The sequence below is a fragment of the Echinococcus granulosus genome, assembly GCF_000524195.1.
Source record: "Echinococcus granulosus chromosome Unknown EG_S00002, whole genome shotgun sequence".
In the NCBI taxonomy this organism is placed as follows: Eukaryota; Metazoa; Platyhelminthes; class Cestoda; order Cyclophyllidea; family Taeniidae; genus Echinococcus; species Echinococcus granulosus.
Genome location: NW_020170382.1, coordinates 2,949,433 through 2,974,923, shown reverse-complemented (window position 1 = coordinate 2,974,923; position 25,491 = coordinate 2,949,433). Strand labels below are relative to the sequence as shown.

At 40.4% G+C, this 25,491-nt stretch overlaps 2 protein-coding genes across 2 annotated transcripts in view; one reads left to right on the top strand and one right to left on the bottom strand. All coding sequences in view use genetic code 11, as the record gives it.

The window, feature by feature from the left end:
* On the top strand, window positions 1–16,878 carry EGR_00652 (TBC1 domain-containing protein; the record flags this gene model as incomplete). The annotated part of the gene is made up of 11 exons (XM_024489901.1): window positions 1–175; window positions 1,475–1,646; window positions 1,694–2,047; window positions 2,153–2,185; window positions 6,823–7,387; window positions 8,651–9,078; window positions 13,061–13,241; window positions 13,986–14,060; window positions 14,475–14,589; window positions 15,728–15,882; window positions 16,768–16,878. The coding sequence occupies 11 exons, from the start codon at window positions 1–3 to the stop codon at window positions 16,876–16,878; spliced, it is 2,364 nt and encodes a 787-aa protein (XP_024355898.1).
* Window positions 16,879–21,669: 4,791 nt separating this feature from the next.
* Window positions 21,670–25,491, bottom strand: part of EGR_00651 (Rab5 GDP/GTP exchange factor) — a gene marked incomplete at both ends in the record, with an annotated part of 6,995 nt that continues 3,173 nt past the window's right edge. The window contains one exon of the mRNA XM_024489900.1: window positions 21,670–22,000. Coding sequence (XP_024355897.1) covers window positions 21,670–22,000 — 331 coding nt within the window. The remainder of the gene's footprint in view (window positions 22,001–25,491) is intronic.

Sequence of the window (25,491 nt, the reverse complement as noted above, 5' to 3'; positions counted from 1 at the left end):
ATGACTCTGCTCGCCGAAGACATAGAGCTCTTCCTGACCTGTTGCAAGTTTTACAGCTGCTGCAGAAGGCGGAACTCAGAACGAATCACAGCAGCCAAGAACTCCAAAAAATTGAGTGCAAAGCAGCGACATGACTACGGAAAACCTGACTTTCATTTGGCGCATGACGGTTGTGGTAATTGTCACGATGCCAAATTTCCATACTCTTGTTGTACTACGCCGCTATTATCGTGCAATTTGCCGCTCATGATGCAGATCGAATCAGACTAGAATAATTCCAAGTTTGGCAGTCTTAGATCTCTATATCATAGAGGTAAGAAAGGTATATGCAAAACGCACAATCTGTGTGACTCATACTATGTGGGTACTTTGATTAAAATTGTTAAAATACTCTGATAATTTGGTTAAATCTTCATTGTGGTATTAAGAATACTTAAGGCTCCACTTTACTTCTGCCAGGTACTGATAAAACATTTGCTGTCCTAATATTACGACCAATTTAGTGTAAAGGAAAAGACTGAAGACGCTATACCACCGTAAGATTTTAATGGATTTTGCTGTGAAATGTGTCAACGATTGTTGCCAATGATTGCTTTTATGTGCTCAAAGAATTTTTCGAAAAACGCACTGTACGACAGTGGCATATGTTTTCTAATTTGATTGATTGAAATCTCAGGACACACTCAAAATACTCTAATCATACTTTTGCTTAGTAGGTTATGTTTTGTTTCAAAAATGTTATAATAAATGAATGCTTGAAGGTAAACGTTTCATAATCTTCATGCCTTGATATTTATTTCTTAGTAGTAAGCATGTACATAACAAACAAACTTACAAAACCGTTGCTTGTTGTATTAAATAATTTTTTACCAGTTTGTTTTACTAAGCCATGAGCTTTGCTCGTGTATTGAAATGGTTTGTGGCATCTGGATGCTTGTATCGTTTTTGTAAAAATGTGTGGACTTTTCAGCTTGAGGAACACATCGACTAGTTAGAATCATTGGTATCTGTACTATCGTTCTTTGTTGCATGATTTCCAGTGCTAGGTTGTCTTATTTTTCCTTTCAGGTGTAATTATTCCCCCCCCCCCAAAGTTTTCCTTAATGACTCTTTTTTCCCCCATCTTTTGCATTTTTGTCTATATTTTTGTGTGAGCTTATCATACTGGTAATTTTTTGCTACTATGCTTTTGTTGGGTCTTTATGCCACAACTTCATGGTTCCGCTGAACCCCTTAATTTGCCTCACTTAAAGTAGATATGCCATTTCTCGTTATCTACTTATGGGCTGTTTATTATTGCAATTTTTGCATTATTTTGTTATTTAAGCTTTTTGACCTATTTTGTTTTTGACATCGCGTTTTAGTCTCTAGGTACACATGCTGTCCTGAAAAACTTATTAAAGATTACCGTTAGTTTTGTTGCGCTGAGCCTACGCAAACTCGATTGTTGATTCAATTTGGTTGTTCACTTTAGCTATGAACGAGAGTTTCGATCACCTGGACGTCATGGCTCGGGTGCCAGTTTTGGCAGAGAGCGAAGATATGGAGTCCGAGGGCACAGATTTTGAAGAATCCGAAGTCTCCTCTCCCATCGTCGTCGATCGATATGGGTTTAGTGGGGGCCAGCAGTACACTGATCCCACCAAGTAATTTTTACTTTCTCACGTTGACTATTCACTCTCCTCTTCTCCAGAGAATTTCTTCCTCCTATCGATGTGTTGCGTTCACGCGAGATGAAATGGCTGGATATGTGTCGTAACTGGGACTACTGGTCTACTACGGGGATAAAAAAATTGCGAGAGCGTTGTCGCAAGGGCATTCCGGATTCCATGCGTGGTGAGGCCTGGCAACGTCTGGTGGGTAGCGCAACCACCAAGTTCGAACAGACCAAAGCCTACATCGCCGAACCCATTGAACTGCAGGATCGAGCTGTGTCCCCACTGCGCAGGTTCTTTGGCAGTTCTTCTCGTCTCAGCGGTTCTCGTAGCCTCCCTACTGTGGTCACCAATTCGCCCAGCACCGGTAGGAGCCGGGTTCTTGAGGCCTCGTAAGTCCACTCACCCATTTGGTTGTTACTATATATGCGTCAGCCATGTCAGTCACAGTCACATTAGACAAGGGATATGCGCACATGTACTGGCTCACATTGTAGGCTCTTCTATATCCCCGAATTTCTTTACCATCGGTGAGTCACAATCTAACTGCATATTGCTGCACCCCTAACGACGAAGCGGTTACAAAGGTGTGTCTAATCTATTTGAATTTTTCGCGCATTTACTTGTTTTTCTGTTTACTCTGAAAGGTTTAAGTTGCTTTGGTATCGGAAGAGCCTCACCTATCTATTTTTCCGTGCGTGGAAAGGGAAAGTTCTATGCATAAACATTTAGCAGCCTGGTGGGCTTCCTTTGTGTTTACGTTTGTGAGTGTGGCCTGTCTGCGACGCCCATAAGCTGAATAGAATAATGTTGCCTACTTTCAACTGGTTTCGCTCCTTCATTTGTAATTAAACGGTAGTATTTTGAGTCTTCTCTGAATGCGTAAGAGCATACCACTGTAAAAGATTTATTGTTGGCGTATGAAGCGGTTAGAAGGCTAAAAACATGGACTGGAGCCCATTACACCACGTTAATAGTCATATTCTACAGACTGTTGACCATTGTAGCTAAATCTGTTGTTAAACGTATGCAGTTTCACCCTAAAGCTCTTCCATTTTAAGCAGCTGTTTTATTTTCAATATTTCAACTCTGGAGGGGGTTTTTGATTAGCTGTTGAACGAGTGCAGGGTTCGCTATATTGGATTTATTGACAACGACGTTTTCAGCAGTAACCGGATTTTGGTGAGTAAATGTGTATCTGACGTGCCTACTGGAGATACCTGAAAGGTGTCCAGATCATGCTTTCAGGCAAGGGATGGGTAAACCAGATATATGAGGCTTTTGGACCGATTTGAAAGCGAGTCTTGGGAAGGTGGTACCAACGTGTAGATCACAACTCCTTTCCTTACCGATTCTCATTCAAATAAGTTCCATAATATTTCATCTAAGATGTTTTTAACACCGTTGCACTTGTGCCTCATCACCTTCTGCCTTTGTTAACTCCTGCACTTTAATTTTTATTCGGTATTCTTAATTGGTGATATGAGTGACATATGCACTTCTTGTGATACCTCCTTCTCCCTTTTTGTTTCGTCCTATTTTTTATTTTATCCTGTTTTTGTCACTTATTTGGTGCTTTGCTATTTTACCTGCAGGAACCTGGAGATATCGATTTGAATGCTTTCGAGAGGCGTCATTTTGTGCGCTTTTTGTTATAGAAAGGGCGTCTAGATATGGATGGTACATTTTTAAAGCCTATCTCAAAACTTACTGCCTCCCCCACCACCTAAAGTCATAATTTTGTAAGTGATTGGTTGACCATAATACCTCGTATAAAATTCGTGAATATGCACATCGTTCCTGTCGAGCCAATTATTTTCATTTTAAAGCATACGGATTTTTTGTCGTTTCACTTATCTGGTTCAGAAGGAAGAATTTTGGCTATGCAGGAGTTGGTCAAGAATTTCGGTGAGTTGCCGACAGTAGGTTAGGTGAAAAGTTATTTCTTTGTCGGGTTCTTAAAGATTCCTATCAGGAACCACCCTAACTGGGAAGGAAGTACTCAAGCCAATGCATGCCGTCCCCCGATCTTGTCTTCGTTATGCTAGCTACTACCTTTTGATATTTTAAACCCGTATTTTCTCACTGCTTCGTTGTATTATCTGTTGTTTTAAATTGTCTAAAGTTAATTAACTGATTGAAATGCATATAGAAACTGTAAGGTAGTTAGTTCGAATGATGTATTTCCTATGCGTAGATTGTACGATTTCAGTTCCGTTGCATTTGGCACGGGTATTTGAGTCAATTAACATTATGTGGGTTTTCTATTTTGTCGTTGTGTTTATGGCTATCACTTTATACCTACTCAGACGCTCAGCAAATAGCTTCATTCGCTGGATTATCTTAATGTGGATTGATCTAACCTTGGAGGCGGTAGAGTTCATTGCGTTTCTCAATCTATATAGCCATATTAAGACTTTTATGTGCTTTCTGAGACAGGGATCTTCGGATGGAGTCCCCAGGTTTGAGTCAGCTTGTTGAATACGTCTTGGTAAAAGTTTTCGCATGTTTGTCTTGTCATCACAGTTTATTCCAGGCCATGATTACAGGTCTCTAGCAGTCAGTGCGGCTCGATGTCAACTGTCAATATTGTCTCCCAGTTGGCAATACTAATAGACACACCGGATTAAACTTGTTTTATCATCATTAAATGATCGAATTTTTCAAACTTTCAGTCATTTTAAAGTTACTGTACCAAATCTCTGCGAGGGCTTCGGAGGTTTGGTCTTGTTGGCTATCCCAACTTTGCGTTTTCAAGAGCGTTTACTCATCTTTCTGTAATGTGGAACGTTTTCTTGAGCAATAATTTTGCGTATATCTTGGCATCTCGTTTCCCATTAAAAAGCAGTCTCCCTTAAATGCCTCTCTGTGAGTGGCTTATTCCCAATCATGAAATCACTACTCTGATTATTTCTTCAGTGTTCTACTATGAACGTCTTTGCGCCGTTATAATATTACTGTTACCTCCTTTCCACTGTTCACCCGAATATGAACTTAATGAGTTTTTTTCTAAACTTGCGTTTTGATTCCTGTACGCCGGAATTTGCGGTAAAGTGGTGTTTATATCACCTCAGGCATACATGCGTGCACTAGCCTGTGCACACACGAAGCGCTGTGCGTTTGTGTTTAATCCCAAAATCGCACATTATCTTTACCTGGCCAGCTCTGTATCATCGTACAAACGAGACACGACTTCTGTGTCATCAATTGGGTAGACACTGCCAATTTAGTGGATTGAATATGTAAAAGGAAGATATGGTCAACTTTGATAATATCGTTGTTTGTCTTGAGTTTAACATCCTTAAGTATTTGAAGTAAATGACCTGTTTTTAATTTGCTTTTTTTGCTAGCACTTTCTGTGCACCACTTTCCTTCCGCTTCATCCATCGGTTTTTTTCTGTTGGAATTTTAACAGAATGAAGGTTCGTGGGGAACTCTGTTAATCAACACGAAAACTTTTCTCAATAATCTTTCGTTAATTTTACAATTTCGCTAGATAATTATTTTCCTCACTTACTCCTAGGCTTTTCTGCTAGGTGATTTTTAAGAAAACTACTTAATACAAAATTTTGGAAAGAAAATATTATGATTTTTGCAGCGGTTTTTTTTTATATCGTCAAGTGTCCGACTCGTCATGCACCAATTGGAATTACTAAACACCGCAATAATGGATTAATTTTGATTTTACTGTCCACTCAATTTTTGCGATTTCTTGGGCTTTTTATCTTCCTCCAGTTCATGTCATGGTCTTTGGCAATCGTCGTTACCAAGACTGTAAAATTGGTTCTTTAACAGATGTTAATGGAATGAATGTGTCTTTTTTTGCCTCTGCAACGCCCAAATTCCACAGTTACAAGTCTTGTCCACTCTACATCGGTAAAATTACGTCAAGTGACAATTTCGGTCTTCTCATCCACTTTAAGAAAGCATGAAAGATGCCTTATTTATAACGGGAATCGCCACATCCCGCCTAACAAATTAATTTCCTGCAACTCTATTATGGCATCTTTGTTTCAGAGAGCAACTTTTAATTCAATTTTTAGTTAGTTTCGTGTCAATCGAATTTTCTTCTGAAATAAATACTTGAACTGGCGAACGGTTTTTCCCCTATCCGATCGCTTGCTTTCTAATACTTGTCAAATGCTATATCGGAAATCGGTAGAGGAGTGTAATCATTGGTCCTCTTGAAGCGTCATGCAGCACTAAGTAATGTGGTAAAGGTCGATTCATCCGTTCGACACGTTCTTAGTGCATTGAGCTTCTCAGAGATATCCTGCCAACTCGATCACTCACAATAATTTTGCAAGCTCCTAATCCGTGAAATCAATGAACTCTTGTTTTGAACTCCGTCTAATATGCAGATGGTTCAAGAATCTACCTTAAATTAATTTATTGGGTTTACTTTTAAAAGAAAGGGTGAAGCTCCGCGTCTTCCTTCAAGAAACTAGGTTGTTAATTAGTTTTCCGACATATCACTCCGGATTTCCTGCAATTGAAAATAATTCTTCAATGTCGCCTTTACTAAATTGTCCATCGAAACGCATTGACATTAATCACGAGTCATTACATGTTTTCGGATTTTTTGACCTAAACTGCAAAGAGGCGTTTCCTGACCGGTGATATCAGCAGTGCGATTTCCTCCAGCTCTTGCCGTGTGTGAGCAATTGAATAGGGAAAGCCAGAGGTCGCTCTTTTGTTAGGCAGCAAGAGACTGGACTGACTACTCATCGGACAACACCTTGAGTAAGCCTGTCAAGACTGGAGGGTGCGTCTAGGTGCGTATTGTTTTTTTGTATATAAGGAATCCACTGTAAAGTCTTATTCGATTTTTCGAAGGAAAAGGCTCTCACTGAATTTACTTTTGGATTGTCTAGTGTAATTTTTGTTTTGGTTTTAAGTGGTGAAGACAAGTGACATACTTTCCTCAGTGAGATGAGATGGGAATCGAGAGACAATCTTAGCAGCAATAAACGTTCACTTTATTCGATTTTAGGTGTAAAAACTGCAATTTTTTAATTCTTACGGTTTCACCGTGGCTTTCAAGTTGACTGAGGGTTAATAGGGGTATTTAGAGTGAGAAGCTATAGCAACTTCGATTAATTTAATATGGCAAAAAAACTATTCAAAGACTAGTAGGGACGTTTTTACACCTCCTCCTGAACTTTAGACAAGCGGTGCCGCCACGGAGTTTACCACCGTTAATACCTCATTCTGCTGTCCCCAACGCTCCATCTAGTCCCTCGGTCCGCCGCACCAACTTTTCGCGTCATAAGGCGTCCAACCAGTTCAAGTCTTTCCGCAAGTTTAGCTCCCTCTTTCGCCTCAACTCCATCACCGCTACTGTCTCTACAGTTGCCGTTGACTCCGTCGCCTCTGCTGACACTGGCAATGAGGCATCGGTCCTCCAGCTGATGGACACGGAGGAGACGGATGCGTCGAACTTTTTCCAGCGTGGTGAAGCGCTCGTCAGTCCCGAAGGGAGTGGGGAGCGTTCGCGCACCTACAGTGCCGCCCTGCCCTCCGCCGCCTACCTTGGTATCGCCATTAGCAACAATAACGGCGGTGAGGCTGGTGGTGGGGACGAGGGTGGGGGTGGAGGGAGGGGTGGCGGTCCAAAACCCAGTGATAGCACCACCACCACTACCTCTACAGGCGTCTCAATGGACGCCTACTCTCTCACCAACTCGAGTAACTTCTTTTCAGTCGCTGAGAGCTCGGCTGAGAGTTTGCGGGTGCGTGATTTTGCGTGACGAAATTTGTTGCTGGTCGGGAGCGAATTTTTTCACTTCGTACTCTTTGCTCTGTGCAAGCATTCTCGATTTGATAGGAAATTTTGCTCGAAATTGTCTTGTAAAAAGAAATATTTAGGTGTTTCCCCCATTGTCTTGAGGGTTTTGGTTCGAATTTTTTTAATTTGATCCAATACGCCTTTTCCATTTTCACGAATCTTCCATTTCGGCCAATGCCCTAACTTCCAGGATCTGAATCTCCATCTGTATCGCATAAGCTAATGGTTTTTGAATCTGCTCAATTGTTGGATTGCAAAGAAGTGCTTTTTGTTTTTTGCATTTCCAACTTAATCCACACTGCGTAAATTGTGTATCATCTGTTCCCACTTCTACTGACTCTAAGCCGGGAACCGTACTACAAATTCCCGAATTAGTTACGAGGGGCGTTCACGTCAGGCCGGAACCTCTAGGATTACAACAAGAATAAATTTTCGCGTATATAAAATACTTTTACCTCCTGAAATGGTCCTTTGCTATATTCGCTTACTTATTCCAGTGCTTACTTAATAAATGGAAAGATTAGATGATTAGTCACTAAGGTTTATCGTGTCAATCAAGAGTGAAAGCTTTCTTGGTGTCCAGTGCGCGCTAGCCTGTAGAAATTGCAAACATTCGTAAATAATCTTTCTCACCACCTCTGCAGAAAGACTCGTCCCTTGTGTAGTTTTGTGACTGGTTAAGGAAATGGGTGATTTAGGCTGAGATTCGCCATCGATAAACCTCCGACCGCTTAAATGTCTTGCCCCAATTGAGCGCCTTATCGTCGTAAGATGCTTAAAGTCTCTTGTAAATATCGATGGGGTTTACACCATTATCGAGTGAATGTATCACATGCTGCTCCATGCACGCATTACTACTGTCGTCTTCTGTCTGGAGCGACTCACAACATTCGCGCAGACTACAATTGACAGGCCACCGTTGTCGCGTGCTGATATCTGCATCACCGCCATGGCAGCGTCCCTTTTTACACCTATTAGGTTAAAAGTTCTAGTTTGAAATGCCCTCGTAGTTTAAGAAGTAGGAACTTTCTCAGTCCCTTGAAAGCTTCTTTTTAAACACTATTCAGATGCTCACTGTTTATTAACGAACGTTTACTCGAGTGGTCAGCGTAGCTGCATTTAAGCAATCCATATGTCGCTGAATCTATCATGGGAAGAGTAAAAGAGTGATGAATGCGTTGATGAGATAGTTCCGTCTCAACCATAGGCTTCAGGTGCAGCCGACTCCTCTCTCAACTCGCCCGCCTTGGCGCTGCACAGCCGTCTTTTCCTCGATGACGGGTGCGGTGGTGAGGCCTCCCCCATCTCTTCACGATTCTCCACCCTCTCCTCCACAAACCGCTCCTCCGACGGCATCGACGTGGACGCGGACAATACTGGTGACAGCTCCTCCCCACCCCTCTCCCTCCTCATGCTACGTGATCAGCACATCCTCGGAGCCTCCTCCGCTGCTGCCGCAAAGGAGCGTGAGGCGACTCTGGTAGCACCAGCTTCCTCCTCCCCACCCGATCCTTACGTGCTCTACGCCTCTTATGCAGCCCGGGAAGGCGATCCGGCGACATGCGACCAGATACGCAAGGACATTCATCGCCAATTCCCCTTCCATGAACTCTTCTGCTCCAAAAATAGTTGCGGGTGAGTTGCTTTTCGCTTCAGTCGTGGAAATGATGTCACTATGTGTGAGGGGAGGTGGAATAAGCAGAGGTCGGTCAATAGGCGTAATTTTTAAATCGTTAGGGAGGTCAATGGTCCCTTAAAAGATTAGTGTCCTCAATTATACCTGAGTAATAAATAATCCACTTGAAGTATATCAATTTTTAGGCGGCGATGAGACCAGCCTTTTTTTGGTTTTACTGGGGGACAAAATTAAAGAGGTTTTAATTACCAGGCATAATTGTTGATTTGAGTCGAATAGTTCATTTTTAAATTAATGCCTTATGTCATATTCAAGCATTGAGGGATTTTTTTCGTTCATTTGAACCACATGTTTCTATTCGTTGAATTTTGCTCTCCAACATTGTATTTGCTGAGTTTTTTTGGTTTTGAGACCTTGGTTCTACTGAAAAATTGAATGCTACATTTAAAAGATTGGTGATTCAAGAATCAGTTTGAGGTGGATTTAAGAGGATCTAGTCTTCAGGCCATATTTTCAGGTCATCCATCAGTTGGACAGTAGGCTTCCATTGCACTCGGGTATTGGAGGTATTTACTACTAGTTTATTTGTAAAGTTAAAATTGTTTTCCCTTGTCGAATTTGAAACGTTTCAAGGTGGCGCTTAGGTTTTCAAAATGGAAATTTTTGTGCTTTTTACCGTTTCCTTACTAACGCAGCAGAAGCACCATGTGTCAAAAAAGTGGGGTAAAGTGTTTTTATTACTAACCATGGCGGTTCAGCTTCATATGTTTATTTGGCAGATTTCAAAGTGAACGAATGAAGAATTATTGCCATGTTACTCAATTATTGGCTATTTATCCAGTGAGTGAGAGGCATCTCCACCTACGACATACCGAACTGGCTAGGATAATATAGGGTTGGACTCCTGGGTACAATCTTTAGGCCAATCAACTGCAGCCTTTAATCAAGACTTAATTACTTTCTTTCATCATGCTATCATAGGCTGATATCGAGTAAGGGTTGGAACAATGTGTTGCAGTTAGCGTTTGGGAAAAAACTTTACCAACACCCCATTTAAACTCTGTTCCCAGATAAAGGCCCACCAGGTGTCCACAAATTTTCACTATTTTGCAGAGAACAGTTAGTTCAGAAAGTTATGTCGCAAGACGATTTATTTCAGTTTCCTCTCCACATTCACCGGCTGCTATGGTTTTTACATGAAGTGCAGTCAAGCACATTTTGTGTTGTAATATTTTATTTAACTTGGCAGCTAATTCGATCATTGGAATCCATAGAAGTACCAACGCAACTTGCTAATATATTATTAAAGAGGCATTTTGCAGACAGCAATAACTATAGATTTAGGGGATAAGGGACGATTCCCGTAGAAGTAGGCTAGAAATTAGCCAAGTAAACTATTTACCATGATAAGAACTACCAGTAGAATGTGAACGATGGTTATTAGTCAGGGGACGGAAATCCAAACTTAATCACAACAGTTTTATGCGTAACTATGCCTTTTCTCCCTTCTATTAAAGTCCATTTGAAATATTATTTTTCACAGGAGGTCTTTATCAATTTTATGATTGAATTAGTAGATATTTACGTAATTGTAGCTTACAAATCAATGTTAAATGTACCTTAATCTTGGTGATGTGTTTGAAAAATACTTCTCTTCCTAGTTTCACAAACAAATCGATATTTGCTTACTCCTTACTCTACTTTTCAATAAATCTGGAATAAATCTGGGAATGAATGTGGCATTTTAAGGCATTTTACCGTATGAAATTGTAGGTTTTTTCACAAAAATGGAAACCTTTCGTACCGGAAGCATTCTCTTCGGATCGCCGGCCTCCCGAGTTGAGGATTTTGCTAGTCACTTTTATTCGCACATTACTACGTGAGAATGTCTCTTTGTGCCAGCCATTGTTGTCATCCGTGGCTGGTTTCTCCACTGCTAAATGCTTTCTATTCTGTACTTCTCCACAATTTTGTCGTTTAATGGATCATCCTCCTTTTCTACTTTCTAAAGTCTTTCTTCGCATTGGCAATGAGTGAACTGCGTATTCACCTTCAGTTTAGAGTGCTCCAAGCTGCTGCGACTATACTGTTCACCTTCTCAACGAATATTGTTGGGCGAAAGTGGTCGCATTTCCGTGATTATCAGATGTGTAATTTATCCAACTTTCGAAGATTTTTTTTTCGCAAGAGGACGAGCACTTTTGCCTTGGACCTCATAATCCATGAGCGGTGTTACTTAGCAATTTCTGAGGCTGGAACAATTATTTTGGGAACAGTTTTCAATGTTATTATGCTGCTGAATATAAAAAAACCGAAAGCTACTTTTAGATCTCTTAGCTTTTATCTATCAGTTGTTTTTGGCATTTTTCGGTATTCGTCCCTAGTTTTTTATTTACTGATTGGAATGAAATCCCTTTACAGACATGAAATGGCAAAAATTAAACTTGTTTTATGTGAGTTCTCCTGATTTAGTGAAACACTATTACCATTGTTATTGATAGGCGTCTTTTGAGAAAGATCGTGTCAGTTTTATGCATTTTACGTAAAAATGTTTACATGCTTTTCTTATAGAGCTTCCAAAACTTATCCAAGGAGATGCTTACACAACTTGGAGTACTTGATGCTATTCTTTGGTGGAGTATTTTCTCTGAACCAAGCGATTAAATCTTGGCTTGGTAATGCCAACTTTTGAATAATCGACCGTTAGATCCCCGTTGTACTATCATAAATAATATAGTAAGAATTAATGATTTGGTATGGCGTTGCATATCTACTTCAAGCTTCATCATCCCCATTTTACTGCATATGCAACAGTGCGATGCTCGTTTGCCTATATCGTATGGCTGAAAAATGCCATTTCAAATGCGTATCACGTGCATTTTTTGATTCCGCGTTTTTATTTTCGTTTGTTTGGGGGAGGTGACTTCATTAGTTTACCTGTTCCGGTGGTTCCTTCATCTTAGTTTCTATTGTCAACTGTAGGCGAAAGATGACACACGATCAATCTAGCTAAATCATAGCATGTAAGTTTCAATGTTTCTGAATAAGGCGTATAGTTGGTCTTAAACTATATGTAACAGGATTTTTTATCTGCTTAAGCTATCTTAAAACTGACAATAGGAGTAGATTTTCGGGCATCATTAATCTCTTGCTTATTTATTTTGAATATGTTCAACTAATGAGGCTCTTCTTCCCCATTACTAACCAACTTTATCGCTTCTGCGCTTGTGACAACTTTAACTCCAAGTCATTCTGAGGACTTAGATTTATGAGATTTGGCTCCAATAATTCAAAAGAATGGAGGCTTAGTGAAGGTCGCATTCTAGATTGGCATGTCTGTATTTGTGTTCGGGGGTTCTTAATAAGGAGTTCGTTTCTTGCAATTAAACTTCCCTTGCTTTTGAATAAGTAAATTTACTCCACTTCTGTCTTGAATCTACTCATTAGTATCGCCTAGCATTAATCGAGATCATGTGTTTTCTAATTTCCTGCTCTTCATTGGGAAGGTCTCCAAGTGACAGCATCTCAGAGTTCACACCTGTTGCTACTAAGTGTATTCTAACCATTTGCAGAGTCACGGGTTGTATCAGCCCAAAACAGCTGATTAGCTAGGTTTTAATCATCATTGGTCATAAAGGATGCTAAATTCATTCCTATAATCACTACACTGATAGGTTCTACTGTTTTCATAATGCTAGTGCCAAGGAGATACATTTAAACATTCAAAATATTCATGATTATTAATAATCAGATGGATACGACCGTCAGGCAATCTTCCAAATCTGAACTCAATGCAGGCATGTATGCTCTGTCAGATAATTGAATCAATTATGATTATTCTTGATTCGGCTATTTTGGTGAAACATTAAAGTTTCTGAAAGGGGAAGGATTAAATACGCTTCAGGAAACGCTTGAATTCCTAGTGTGTTTTTTTGATGGGATGCTCGCATTATTTGCATGAGCCACTGATCTCCCTTGTAGACGTGAAAGCCTCTTCTCCATTTTGAAGGCCTACACTATTCGGCATCCCAACAAAGGTTACTGTCAGGGTCAGGCACCGCTGGCAGCAGTTCTGCTCATGTTTATGCCTGAGGTGGAGGCTTTCTGGACCTTCACGGAAATCTGTGAACGCTATCTTGTCTCCTACTACGACGAGGGTCTGGTAATTTTCTTAAAATTGAAACTTTTGCAGGTCTCTACGACTCACCATTCAAAAGCATGGCGGGTGATAATGCAAAAGTCACTATGCAAGCTGGTGCTTAGCGCGAAATGTGCGGTTTGATTGCAAGGTCACCTTAGTGGTAAAGTCTCTTGAGCTCGTGGAATTTGTAAGCTTTACTTTGTGTCTATCATTATTTACTCCTGCATTTCAATTTAAATGGGTATTACTTGGTAGTAGAGGAAGTGATTGTGCCTGTGTTAAAAATAACCGGAGTTTTACCCTCAAAGTGTTTGCTGTAAGTTTTTTGCCTATGGTCGAATGAAGCTCTCAGAATTCACGGGTTCTAGAATGAAGCTAGAATCCTTTGGGTACCTCAAGCTCGTTGCAGCTGTCGTTTTTTTAAATGATAGATTGTGCTAATAAAGACACTCAATCACTCTGTTAGAACGTTATTCAAGCTTCTGAACGTGGCTAAATTTCTATTCAGGATAAGAAATTTCAGCCTTTCCAGTTCGCTCTACTTACTGCATTTTTGTGGATGGTTTCCCCTTCTAATTGAGGGTACTTGTGTTGTTAATTTATTAGTTATGCAAAATCTGCGTTAACTCATGTTTTATGGTGTCCTATTAATTTGGGCTAACTTTTTGCATCAGGACGTCGTTGAATTCACCGACGTCGGGTTTTCGAATTGTCTATTGGATTAAATTGTATCTTATGAATCAAATTGATTATATTCTTGTGCAGGAACTCGTTCAGATTGATGGCCAGATTTTATACGGTCTTCTCAAACGCCTCTTTCCGCAAATTCACAAATTCCTGGTAAGTCCAATTATTCTACTATAGTCAAGTGAGTACCCTTAAGGAGTTCCATAATCTGTGCGACTTTATCTTCGTACATTCTGAAATATTTGAAATCTGAAATACTTATCCTACAAATCCCCCTCACAGGCTATTGTCGAGTAGTTGATTTATTTGGGTTCTTTCCAACTTTAATTTTGGCCGTCTATCAAATTTCGTTTGCTAAGCGGAGAATTTTTACAATCACTTTACAATTTTGAATATACTAACAAATTTCGTCTCGTTTTCACTTTTTTGATTAATTGCTATTCAGTAGACAACAAATGGTCGCAATCTACTATTCAATAGATCATTTATCACTGCGACTCTTGACCCTACTGTCTCTTTGTCAATGGTCATTAATGCTCCCTATCATTACCAACCTTACGTGTCCAGATGAAGCATGGGGCCGAACCGATTATGCTGGTGGTGGAGTGGTTCATGTGCGTCTACACTCGTACACTTCCATGGGCATCTGCTCTTCGGGTCCTCGACATGTTCTTCTGTGAAGGTGAACTAGTCTATTTACCGGAATATTGTATTTTTATCTTCTCACTGAACTTCATTCGAAAGAAGTCGTCATTTTTTTTTAACACAGTGGGGAAGTCGACCGATCGTCAGGCCTTTTCTTCGTATAACCTTTCCGCTACTGATTTGCTTTTTCCCCTAAGTCACGGTTAGTAGGTTAGTTAGTACGTTGGGTATTCACAGGTTAATGTCAAGACTTTGGGTTGGGACGTTTCAGTATCTAGCATTCATAAACATTTTGCTTAATAGATACATGTTTTAATTCCAATACGATCGAATTCCCGTGGTTCCTGAACTCTGCCCGAGTTATGACATAATAGTCCTTTTAAAGTTGTGCATATTCATAGAACTGTTCGGCTGCCTCAGCCCCTCCCACCCAGTGACCCCCTTTTAAAAAACTCAAAGTTGGTATTGTGAATTTTCGTATTACCGACTTGTCGATTTTTGGGAAGTCGATCTTCTAGTATCCATTAATTAGGCAGCTGTTTGCAAATTATGCGACATTCGTGACCATCAGAATACCTTACTTTAGAAGTATCGTCGGAAAGAATCCAAACTATATACTTGATTAAGCACCGGTGTTTTGCTTTATCTGTCCATCGAAAGGGCCAGACACCTTTTAAAATTTAAAAGGGTGTCCGTAAAGTATCTCGTTTTCACTTTTTGACATGTCTGAAATTGTTAATCGCATGGACATAGTTGGTTTCATTATACGCCGTAGCTTTTTCTTCAAACTTCAGCGCCGGAGGTGCCTCTGACGAAGCTAAAAGATGTAGTACTCTATCGATAAATGTTGTGATGGTATGTCAAGGCCAGAAGTACAGACACTATGTTCGAAAATGCACACGATCAATGTGGAGCTCGTAGTACGCTAGACTGAATGTTCAGGTAATGATAGATGAATAAACTGTCGAAACTCTATTCGCATTAGTAAGTCGTCGTCGCTGAATTGTTGCTTGAACGTTATCTCTCCGACTTGCACTTTTTCATTTTTTAAATTTGTCCAAATTTTAACTAGTGGAAACTTCGTCGAAAACTTCCCCATTTAAATTGAAGGCAAATGCAAATCGATGTTTGATGGTGCATTCAAAGTTATTTCCCTCCTTTTGTGTCCTCTTTAGGCAAAATAATAATCTTCAAGGTGGGCCTGCTATTACTCTATCGATGTTTCAACAGTTCCACCTTCCGCAAATCCTGCAGCGGGATCGACGAGATTCTTCTTCAAGTGCAGACCGTCCCCTCTCAGCTGGACAACCCCGAGGAGTTGATCCATGATGTGAGTGCCCTAATAGAGCATAAAATTGCTCTACTTTGCTCTCCAAATCTGCTGGGGTGACCACAGTTATTTTAACTTCTCATCGGTCAAGTATTGCACCAAATTATTAGCAATGATAATAGTGGTAACTTTTGATCGTGACAGTGCATCCTGTAGTTCCGGTGTTTTAGAAAATCATTATCGCCTATCACCAATCTCTGGAGTAAGTTTAATAGTTTCATAAGATCTGCAGGATTCCCCAAGTTTTATTTCGTTGAGCTCCTAAGTTTCAATGTGATTCTTTCGTTCCCTATTACGTTTGAAGCAGAGGAACCCTCGCATACTTTAACCACTGCTTCGCAAAGTCGGTTATGATTGGAGTCTAAATCATATCATAATGCATGATTGAGATATGCCACCGTCCTCGGTCTTTGCGCCGTTCTCACTTTCAGACGTCAAAGTCGAGCTCTTTAAGTCGAAACTGGTGTCCTGGACTTTATTTTTTGATGGGGCTGTGCTCGAGGCTATCGGGAAACTCTGTCAATTTTTGTATTTAGTCCACGTTTCAAAATCATGATTGCCATATTTCGGGCATTTTTTGTTAATAATTTGACATAATCGTTGTGGGTCCGGCGTAAATTGGCACACCTGAGTCGTCTCTTTAGGAGTTATAAGAAAACAATCAGGAAGCAGGTTTAATACCAGCATATAGAGGAGCTAGATGCCCAGTAGTCCAGATTTTGTCTAATGAATCCATTCAATCAGTATGCAAGCCAAGTCGTAGGGGACTGAAAGACCCGTGGAGTTAAGTGGATTACTCAATAAAATTTTAACTATTGAAAGGAACAAAATGCATTGAAGAATATTTCTTAGCATGCCCTAATATTGAATCTTTTTCTGCCATAGATCCTACAGATCCGTATTGACCGTCGTCAGGTGGCGCGTGAAGTGATGAAGCAGAGTCAACGATGGCGAGCCCGAATGAGTGGGATACTCGAAAAGTCTAACGAGAGGTGAGGCGCGCATGTGGCTCTACCTATCTACTCTGTTGCCACCAGAGACGCATTTAGACCGGCCCCACACTATCCGCCTGTTTGGGTGAAAGAGTGGGTCCATGGGTGTGCGTTTGTAAATTTAACATGGTATGATAGACAGCGGCTCCGCCATCTCACTCAGTTGATTCTTGCTTCCTTCTCTCACTTCTCCCTTCTTTATTTCTTCGTGTGTGTTGCTTCCTCTCCTCATCTTGCCTGGCTTCTCTTCTTTTTCTTTCTCCATTTCCTAACGAATGCACCTCCTGGAGTCGCCAGTAGTTACACCTGTTTTGTTCTCCCGCTTTATTGGTTGATGTGGGTTGGGTTTTTTGCCACAAAGTTTATCTCGCGCGACCATTTTGCCACATGTTGCTACCAGAGATTTTTCCTGCTTTGGAGCGACCTTCTTTTCTAAAATGCGGCTGCAGAATTGGGAAACCCATTTATGTTCAGGTATAGGCTTATGTTCGTTAGAAATGTAAACGCTCACCAGCCGAACATTCGGATTCTTTGTGTTCGAAATGAGATACTGTACGTCATCGTACTTTTTTAGACCCTTTAAATGTCGGGGTTTCAAAAAGCAAAATTGAAAATACACGGATCAACCTGGATTTCGCACAATCCTTTGTCTAGTTGGTAAATATTGAGGTTCTCTAGTGGTCCTTGTCATTTTAACCTCAGCCCGAAACAGCTTTCTTCGAGTTTCTAGTAAAAGCAATAGTTGGCGTAGACATTTAGAGACTGAAATTCTCGAAAGTTCATGCCTCATAGTTGCTGAATCCGTTGTCTGCACTTAATCAGAAAGAGGAGCGTCACATTGGTTTACGCTCTAAGGAAGTGCAACAAGTCTCATACAACCCTTTTAAAAGGTTAGGTTGGAGGGATTAGGGTGAAGTTTGTTCGTTGTACTTATTGAGGGGATAAATCGCTTCGCCCACGTGGCTTCAAAGCTCTCAAGCCAAATCATCTGTGGATGCAGGTAAAAAGGTTATTGCGGTTCTTTCGCTTTCACATATGCTCGGGTTAACATGTTTCGCTCGTGTGGGAAGTAAAATCATTGCTACTGGTAGCGGGCCAACGTGGCACAAGTTCAATGTTGCAAAAGGGCCTTCACACAAGTGCATGCGATTTGGGACTATTTGTGGCCATTATGGGAGATTTTGGTGTCTGGTCCCTAATCAGCATACATTTGCACCCCACAGAGAAGTGCCCTCTATATTTGGTCATTCGAGTGATCCATTGGCGATGCAGTGTTTTTACTAATAACAACATCAGTAGCAAGTGTAAAATGGGATTATTTCCTGATTTTTTTTCATTCACCCGCGATCTACCATGCCCTTACAAATATGCAGATATTTTCCCGCGATACCAATAAATGGCAATGTAGCACATGTAAGATTATATTGTGTAGACTATTTTCTGCTTGAAAATAAGCTAGCTGGGGGAACTGCGCGTGATCTCTCATGCGACTGAGGCGAAATAATGGGCATTGGTATAGTGAAGAATAATTCCAACATATTCTATCATGTCATGTTCATGCCTTCAATTCCTGTTCTTTGACTCTGTGCATTCATAGTGCATGAAATCTTACCACAACTCCAGGGCCACAACTAAACCGCTATTCGGTGTTCCGCCAACCAGACAATGGTAAGTCGACCTGTCTTATGGCTAGTGAGACCAATTTTACCAAATATAACTTGCACCTAAATGAAGTAGTAGTAACCAAGTAGTTACTTCAAAAAGATTTTCCGTAGTATTCAGGAATTAACTACTGTTTCAAAACCAAGAATGTATCAATGTCAGTTGACATTGACGAGCGCATCATCTTGTCCCGTACTGGTTTGTTTCCTTTAATAAAGTTGTTTTTAACGTTTTACGATATTGAAGGCTACTTTTCCCATTTACATGCTTTTGAGGAAATTCTATTTTCTAGTTGCATCCGTGGTTTTAAGCAACACTTGCCTAGTTCGATGCACATATTTTTTCTTTTCATTTTGTGTTATAAACTGGTGTTTATGAGCGTGAGCTTCAGATACGGGCGTCATCTATTTGCCAATGTGCATGAGTAAGCAAGGCAATGCGGAGCGTAGATACCGTGATAGTCTACTGAATAAGGGAGACTGTCGTAGACTTGGTGATTCCCAGCCTCGCTTTTTTACAGAATCGGATTGGCCTTCGCCCTAAAGTCTATTTGTCCGTGGTATAGGCAAAGTAGGAGGGAATGAATAAGAGCGCGACTTTCTAGAATGTTCGGGTATTAGACAGGATGATGGAAATTTTGAGAGTCGAAACAGGATCGCTTTCTGAAATTGTAGGCGTTCCGTCATCGATTTGCAATTTGCATGTATATTTGTTCAACAATTCAAAGGAGGGTCTCAAAATTCGTCTGATAGGGTGATGTTGTAAAATTCACCGTGAGGAAACTCATTTGTTCCCTCGTGGAAATATTGAGCCGTTGGATCTGCGTCTACCAGATTGCTCCTAATATAAAGCATCTTGTTACCGTTCTCCCTTGCGAATGAGTTTGGTCTGTTTCCTGACAATTTTAAACGCACACATTTTACTCGCAAGGCGTGAAATCTAACTATTAGCTCGGCTGCACTATTGGTACTGCTGTGACCAAAAAACCGCTTCTTCGTGGCAGGGAGCTGCACTTCAAACTCATCTTTTACCACTCCTGCAACAGACTGGTGTTATTACCGGTTAGTTAGCAAGTTTGCGATCTGTGTCAGCAATAAAATTAGTCCATATCAGATAATTATGACGGCTTTACTTTTTTAACTTAATATATAGTCACAGCAACTTTCTATTAGCAAAATAGTGCCACCCTTTTCACAAATGGTCCTTCGTTAACATTATTTTCTGCCCATAAGAGTGCTGCGACTCTGCTTGATTGGTTTTGGGTTGCTAACTTTGAGCGTAATTTAGTGATACCCATTGACCTCTATTTTTATCCAAGAAATAGGGATTACCCATCGGGTTTAACTTCTAGTCCACAAGAAACTGATTGCATCTATTCACTTTTCATTATCAACATCGGTGAAAGCGTAGCTCTCACCAGTGTATTTTGTTTCCATAGCTTCCCGTGACGATTGATGAAATCCATGAAAGTAATAACCTTATAAGCAGCTAAATGGGCAATCAAACAATAAGAAAAATGCTGCTTAAAAATTTTTCTTTGGTAAGGAGAGTGGTGAACTGTCAACCCACAATTTTCACATCTAGCAGTCATATTATCCAAACCTCAGCTACCGTTCTCCCCCTTGCGATTTTGAACTCATAATAATAAAATCCTGACTGGTCCCAATAAAAAGTGTAACTCTTTGTTACTACTATTAGCAAAAGCCTCCATTTGACTATTGAAACTTCCCCCGTTAAAAGCACGGCTATTGGTGGGAAGACGAAAGCAATATAAGTAGCAGGCGGAGTAAGGGAGAAATAAAAAGTTGTCGATAATAGCCATTAAGAAAAATGAATATCACAAGACCCGCTTTCTCATCCAAAATCCTCTAACTTGTCTCCGTTTCAATCACAAAGACTGGCCTGCCTAACCACAATTTTGGACCCTTTCTCCATGGTGATGATTGAATCGGCTTTGCATTATTCATAAGTGAAGAAAAATCGCTTATATACCTCCATTTGTTTCTTAAAAATCCCTTACTTGAATGCGTTAGCCTTGGTAAAATAATGAAATCAATGTAACAAAATCATATTATGAGCTGTGCTGTTAACAGATCCTCTGTTGAAGTAACGGTAGTGAACTGCCTGTTTGGGGGCTTTTAACGCAGAACTTCTCTGTAAAACAGGACTTGCTGCAACATCGCTACATTTAAGACCCAGAAGGTAAAAGTAAACTCGCGAGATACTTTAAAGACAACTTCTTCGATTAACTTTTCGTTAAGGTTACCAAAGGACCTCGAGTTCTTTTAGATCGAGAGTACCAGCCGTGTGTGAGGATAACGTAACCGACTTAACTAATGGTTACATTGTGAACTGTATGAGAGGACTAGAGGTCAACTACTACTGATACTTTCTGTTAAAATGATAACCGTCCGATTCCGACATCTAGCACCTAACCCAAAACGAGCTACTGTGCCAATTGTTGCGACCACGAAACTCACACCACACAACCTTAATTTTGACCAATAATAAATTCCGAGGTGACTATGTCAGCAGGCCTCCCGTAATTGATGTCAGTATACGACGTCCACTCCCGAAAATTTCCAAATCGAAAAATTTAGTACCGATGGAATGAAGTCCGTTTCATCTGGTTAAGCTATGAGTGAACTGGTAAACTGCCGACATCAATGATTGCACTACAAAAAAGCAACGCTGAAGGAACAAACATGGCCCGCACAGATTGCCCTCCACTGTCGACACCAAATACTCTATCCGTCTGCTCGATTTTGAACAAAGCGCTTCCAAGAGAGTGGCTACCGCCATAACTCTTAAGCAAAGGCTTCTAGTCAAAGTTGCAGATCTTAAAGTGAGCAAAATGGCGAAACCAGTGCTAATAAACCACGTCGTAAATTTTAAAACAGGCAAATGATAATCATCAGCGACAACATAAACCAATGCTTGGGTGTTTCAAATCGCCACCCTCTTTTAAATGCTGCCACCACTTACTTGGACTTTAGAATGATAAAGCAAATTATTAAGTAAAACAACACGAGGAAGATGGAACGAGTGACGATCATAATTGAGTACCAGTGACAAAACAAAAGATCAGGCAGCAAGTGAGAGCGATTCGAAGAAAGCAGCAGTGCTGTCGCCGCTACCGCGGGGGCGGTCGGGGTGGTCGCGGAGGTGTACGGGTGGGGAGGGGCGTAAGACAGGGAGTAGAAGCGAGGGCCTCGTCAGGCTTCAGCTGATCTATTAAATTGATCGACTGCGACTTTGGAAGCAGGGTGGGCGGGGCTGGAGGATTCTCCGGCATCGGTCCAAGGCACAGCACGTGGGGTGTGACCAACTCTCTCGGATCTAGGTAGACAGTGCGTTTCAACGTACACGTTTTCCGCAGCTGCGCCACGCGCTCAACCGTGCGCCTCTCGTTGGCGTACAGCTCGCTCTCCGTTGTGGCCAGCAACGCTTCCATATCGTCCAGTCTACGTGGAAATGGGATGAATTTGCTGATCAAATGGATGTCCAAGAAAAAAATAATGAGGAATGACATTTAAGCATTCCAGAAGAGGAGTTAGAGTAGTTTGCCCGCCACTCTTGCGATGACATCTTCAGGTAACATGACATATCAAATACAATCCACTTTCAACCAGTGAGATAAGCGCCTATCAAACGTAAAACCTCGGGACCAAAGCGTGGTAGTCACGCCAACGAAGTAAAAAACCCTAAAGGTCTAAATTCGCATCTTACAGCACATAAGGTAAGCACTTTCGTTGCAACTTATTTTAAAATTGAAGAAACCATTTCACCTGGTACAAAAGCCCGAAAAGTGGAGACAGTGACGACTCACAAGAGTACAGAGCCATCAAACACCAAAGTCATATTATCAAAGCACGAAGACGCACGTGCACACCCATCAGTCAGTAATGGAGGCCGTAGATTGGAGAAAAAAATTTATCCGGTATGTCGTCACACCGACATCACGCGTTTCCTTGCTTCTTTCTATCTATTACGGCAAAATTTGATAGTTGTACCGAAATCAATTGCATAAGTATGAAGTACATACCTTCTTAGCACATGGAATCCAAAATAGTTCCAAATTTGACATCGTGCCCACACTAACTCCCCGCATATAGTTCCCAATCAACAGTGGACGATGATGTATTGATAAATTCTCTCAAATACGCCTTCTCTTTTAAACCACTTGAGCAAATACTTCGATCAAGGCACTAGAAAGACTATAGTTGCGAATGGGAGCTGGATCAACTACAATGATGGGAAATCCTATTGACACAATAAAAGGCTTCAAGCCAGTGTTTGGATCTTATGTTCGAACTTTTAGTTCATTTGTCCAAAGCTTGACAATAAATTCCCACTTGACGATTAAATCTATTACGCTCGTGTGGATAGGGCTGAAACGCGTGGCCGTGGTAAAAGCGCTACTCCTTCCCCAAAAGGATAATATTGTCCCTAATGCGTTTTAAGTGATAGCTAATAAAAGCTGAGAAACAAAGCTACCGTGCTTGCTTAAAGGCATTAGCGTCCAACAGCAGTTTAATGCCACCTCGAGGAATGGAAGGACGACGGATGAAGTAAAGTGGAAAAATAAATTTTAACTAAGGATTCATTTCAATGACTTCTGGTAAAATAAAGACATCCCATCTGCATAAATTTTAGACATCTCATTGGTGGACAGGAAGATGGACGATAAAGGCCAAAACTACTACAAATAGTGTGTTTAATTGACCATTACAGTCGATAGATCAAAACTTTAAATAAAAGAAATGAAATAGCGGTTTCAATTCTTCACCAATGTAAATGAATTGAAGAGAGACTAACACAAAAGCATCTGCGAATACTGCGACCTCATAAAGCTCCATAACCGGACCGAAGTACACACACAGCACACATGAACACACATCTGCAACAGGGACGCTGGCAGATTTCGAGCAGGAGTAGATCCAGAAAAACCAGTACTGATCAAACGTCTCTAAACGAATACTGGAGCTCATATCATCTAAATAACATCAAAATTTAAAGAAACCCCCTAAATAAACATTCGTCACTTTTAACAATTTGATCTTTATGGAACTAGGTATGAGAGCTAAATGATTCAATCAGCGTGATTAGGAAATGCTTTTTGACATAAAAAGAATTTCTTAATACCACAGTTAACTTGATAAAGTATGAATTTATTGCAAATCGACGCGTTCGCCGCGTACGCTTGTTTCGAGAGGCTTAAAACGGAAATCGCTAATGTAAACAATACGATTTTGTACAAATAATTTATGATCCTTGAGTTGTAAGAAGCGATTTTTAATTAAGCGTGCAAATTTGTGCTACGTGAAAGATTCTGACGTGGACGTGGTACGAAGGTAGATGTGAATAATGTGAACACCCTCTTGTAAACGAGAGGATGATGAAAAAGGTCATTCAGAGGCCAGGAACCGGACGCATAACTTTTAGCAGTGAAAACATTTTGGAGACGGTGTCTTGATAGTGATGACGAGGTGGATATAGCTAAGGAGAGGGTTCCTTTTTGGGTAAGTCAGTAGTCAATACCGGTTATACCTATCTTTTTGGGGTGTAGTGAGAAAGCTAACACCAAAAATCAGAATACTATCAAGAATGAAAAGGTAATACCTAGATTAATCTAATGCTGGTATACGGAGTAATGCGAAACCTATGAGCTTATGAAACTGCGGACGATTCTGTGCATCAGAAGTGAATGGTAATTCACAGATGCGAAATTTGTGAAAATGCCATAGAAGCAACGGTGTTCTTGGGATTATTCAGAATTAAATCATTATGAGTGAAAGTAGTAATAGCATCTATCCAACTTAGATGTGCCATACTTCTGATTTATGGTTCTGGACTGCCATTTGAAGAACTTTTGGAGGAATTGAGTGGAAGTGAAAAATTAGGTTATCTATAACAGATGAATAAGGCTGCTTAAAGAACTAAATTACCTCCAAGGCAGCACCACCATCAAAACAATTAAAAATGAATTTAGTGACACTTTCATAACATAAACAAACCACGTGTACGTGAGGTAGAGTGCAGACTAATCGTAGGCTTACCAGATTGCATAGGAACAAAGCCAGAGGCTAACAGCTGACTATCTTATTCCCCCCATCTAAATTATAATTGTAAGACAATCTAGAGCGTTGCGTATCATTAGAGGGATCAATTTAGGCATTGAAAAGATATTGGAGCCATACCTTAGACCATTCGTAAGATCCTCAAGCAGAGTAGAGGACTAAAAGCCGATAAGTTTCAATTGTAAGAGACCCCATGGCATAAAACTTGGGTGAGGAAGTTGTTCAGCTGCGAACAAATTAAATGTCGAATTTCCTTCCAAGAAAGCTAGGACAATGAAAAGTGAATACTAAGACTGGAAAAATTTCAAACTCAAAACAACACAAGGTATGAGATGCGTCCCAGCAGTGTTCTAAAATGAAAAATTTTTGCACTGAAATCATGAAGAAGAGCTAAACCTAGCCTAATGATAATTTAGTTTAAAAAAGTAGGCAAAAACCTAATATCATTACTCAATCCAGTTTCAAAGATTTAAAAAAGTGACAAACGCTTCCACTAGCAAAAAAAGTAATAAAACGACGCTTCATAAATTGCTCCCAAAAATTCGTAAAAAGCAGGAAATTTTACTAGACTAGAGCAACTGAGCTATAGAAAACCCCTTATCAAGCATCCGTTGTGCACCATGTACTTGAAATGTGAATGAAACAAAGTGTGGGAATAAAAAAGTGCTCAGTGGTTGAAAATCATGAAATAAGGGTTAGACTTTTAAAATCCAGAGCGTGCAAAACAGTTCCGAAAACGGGAATTTTCAAAGCAGAAATAACAAATACGGCTGATAAACCAGTAAAAATGCAGTGATTTAAGCAATACACAGTTACCGGGCGTATATACATATGTATACATGTATGCAAAAGGAATTTTGTTAAAGGAGAATTTG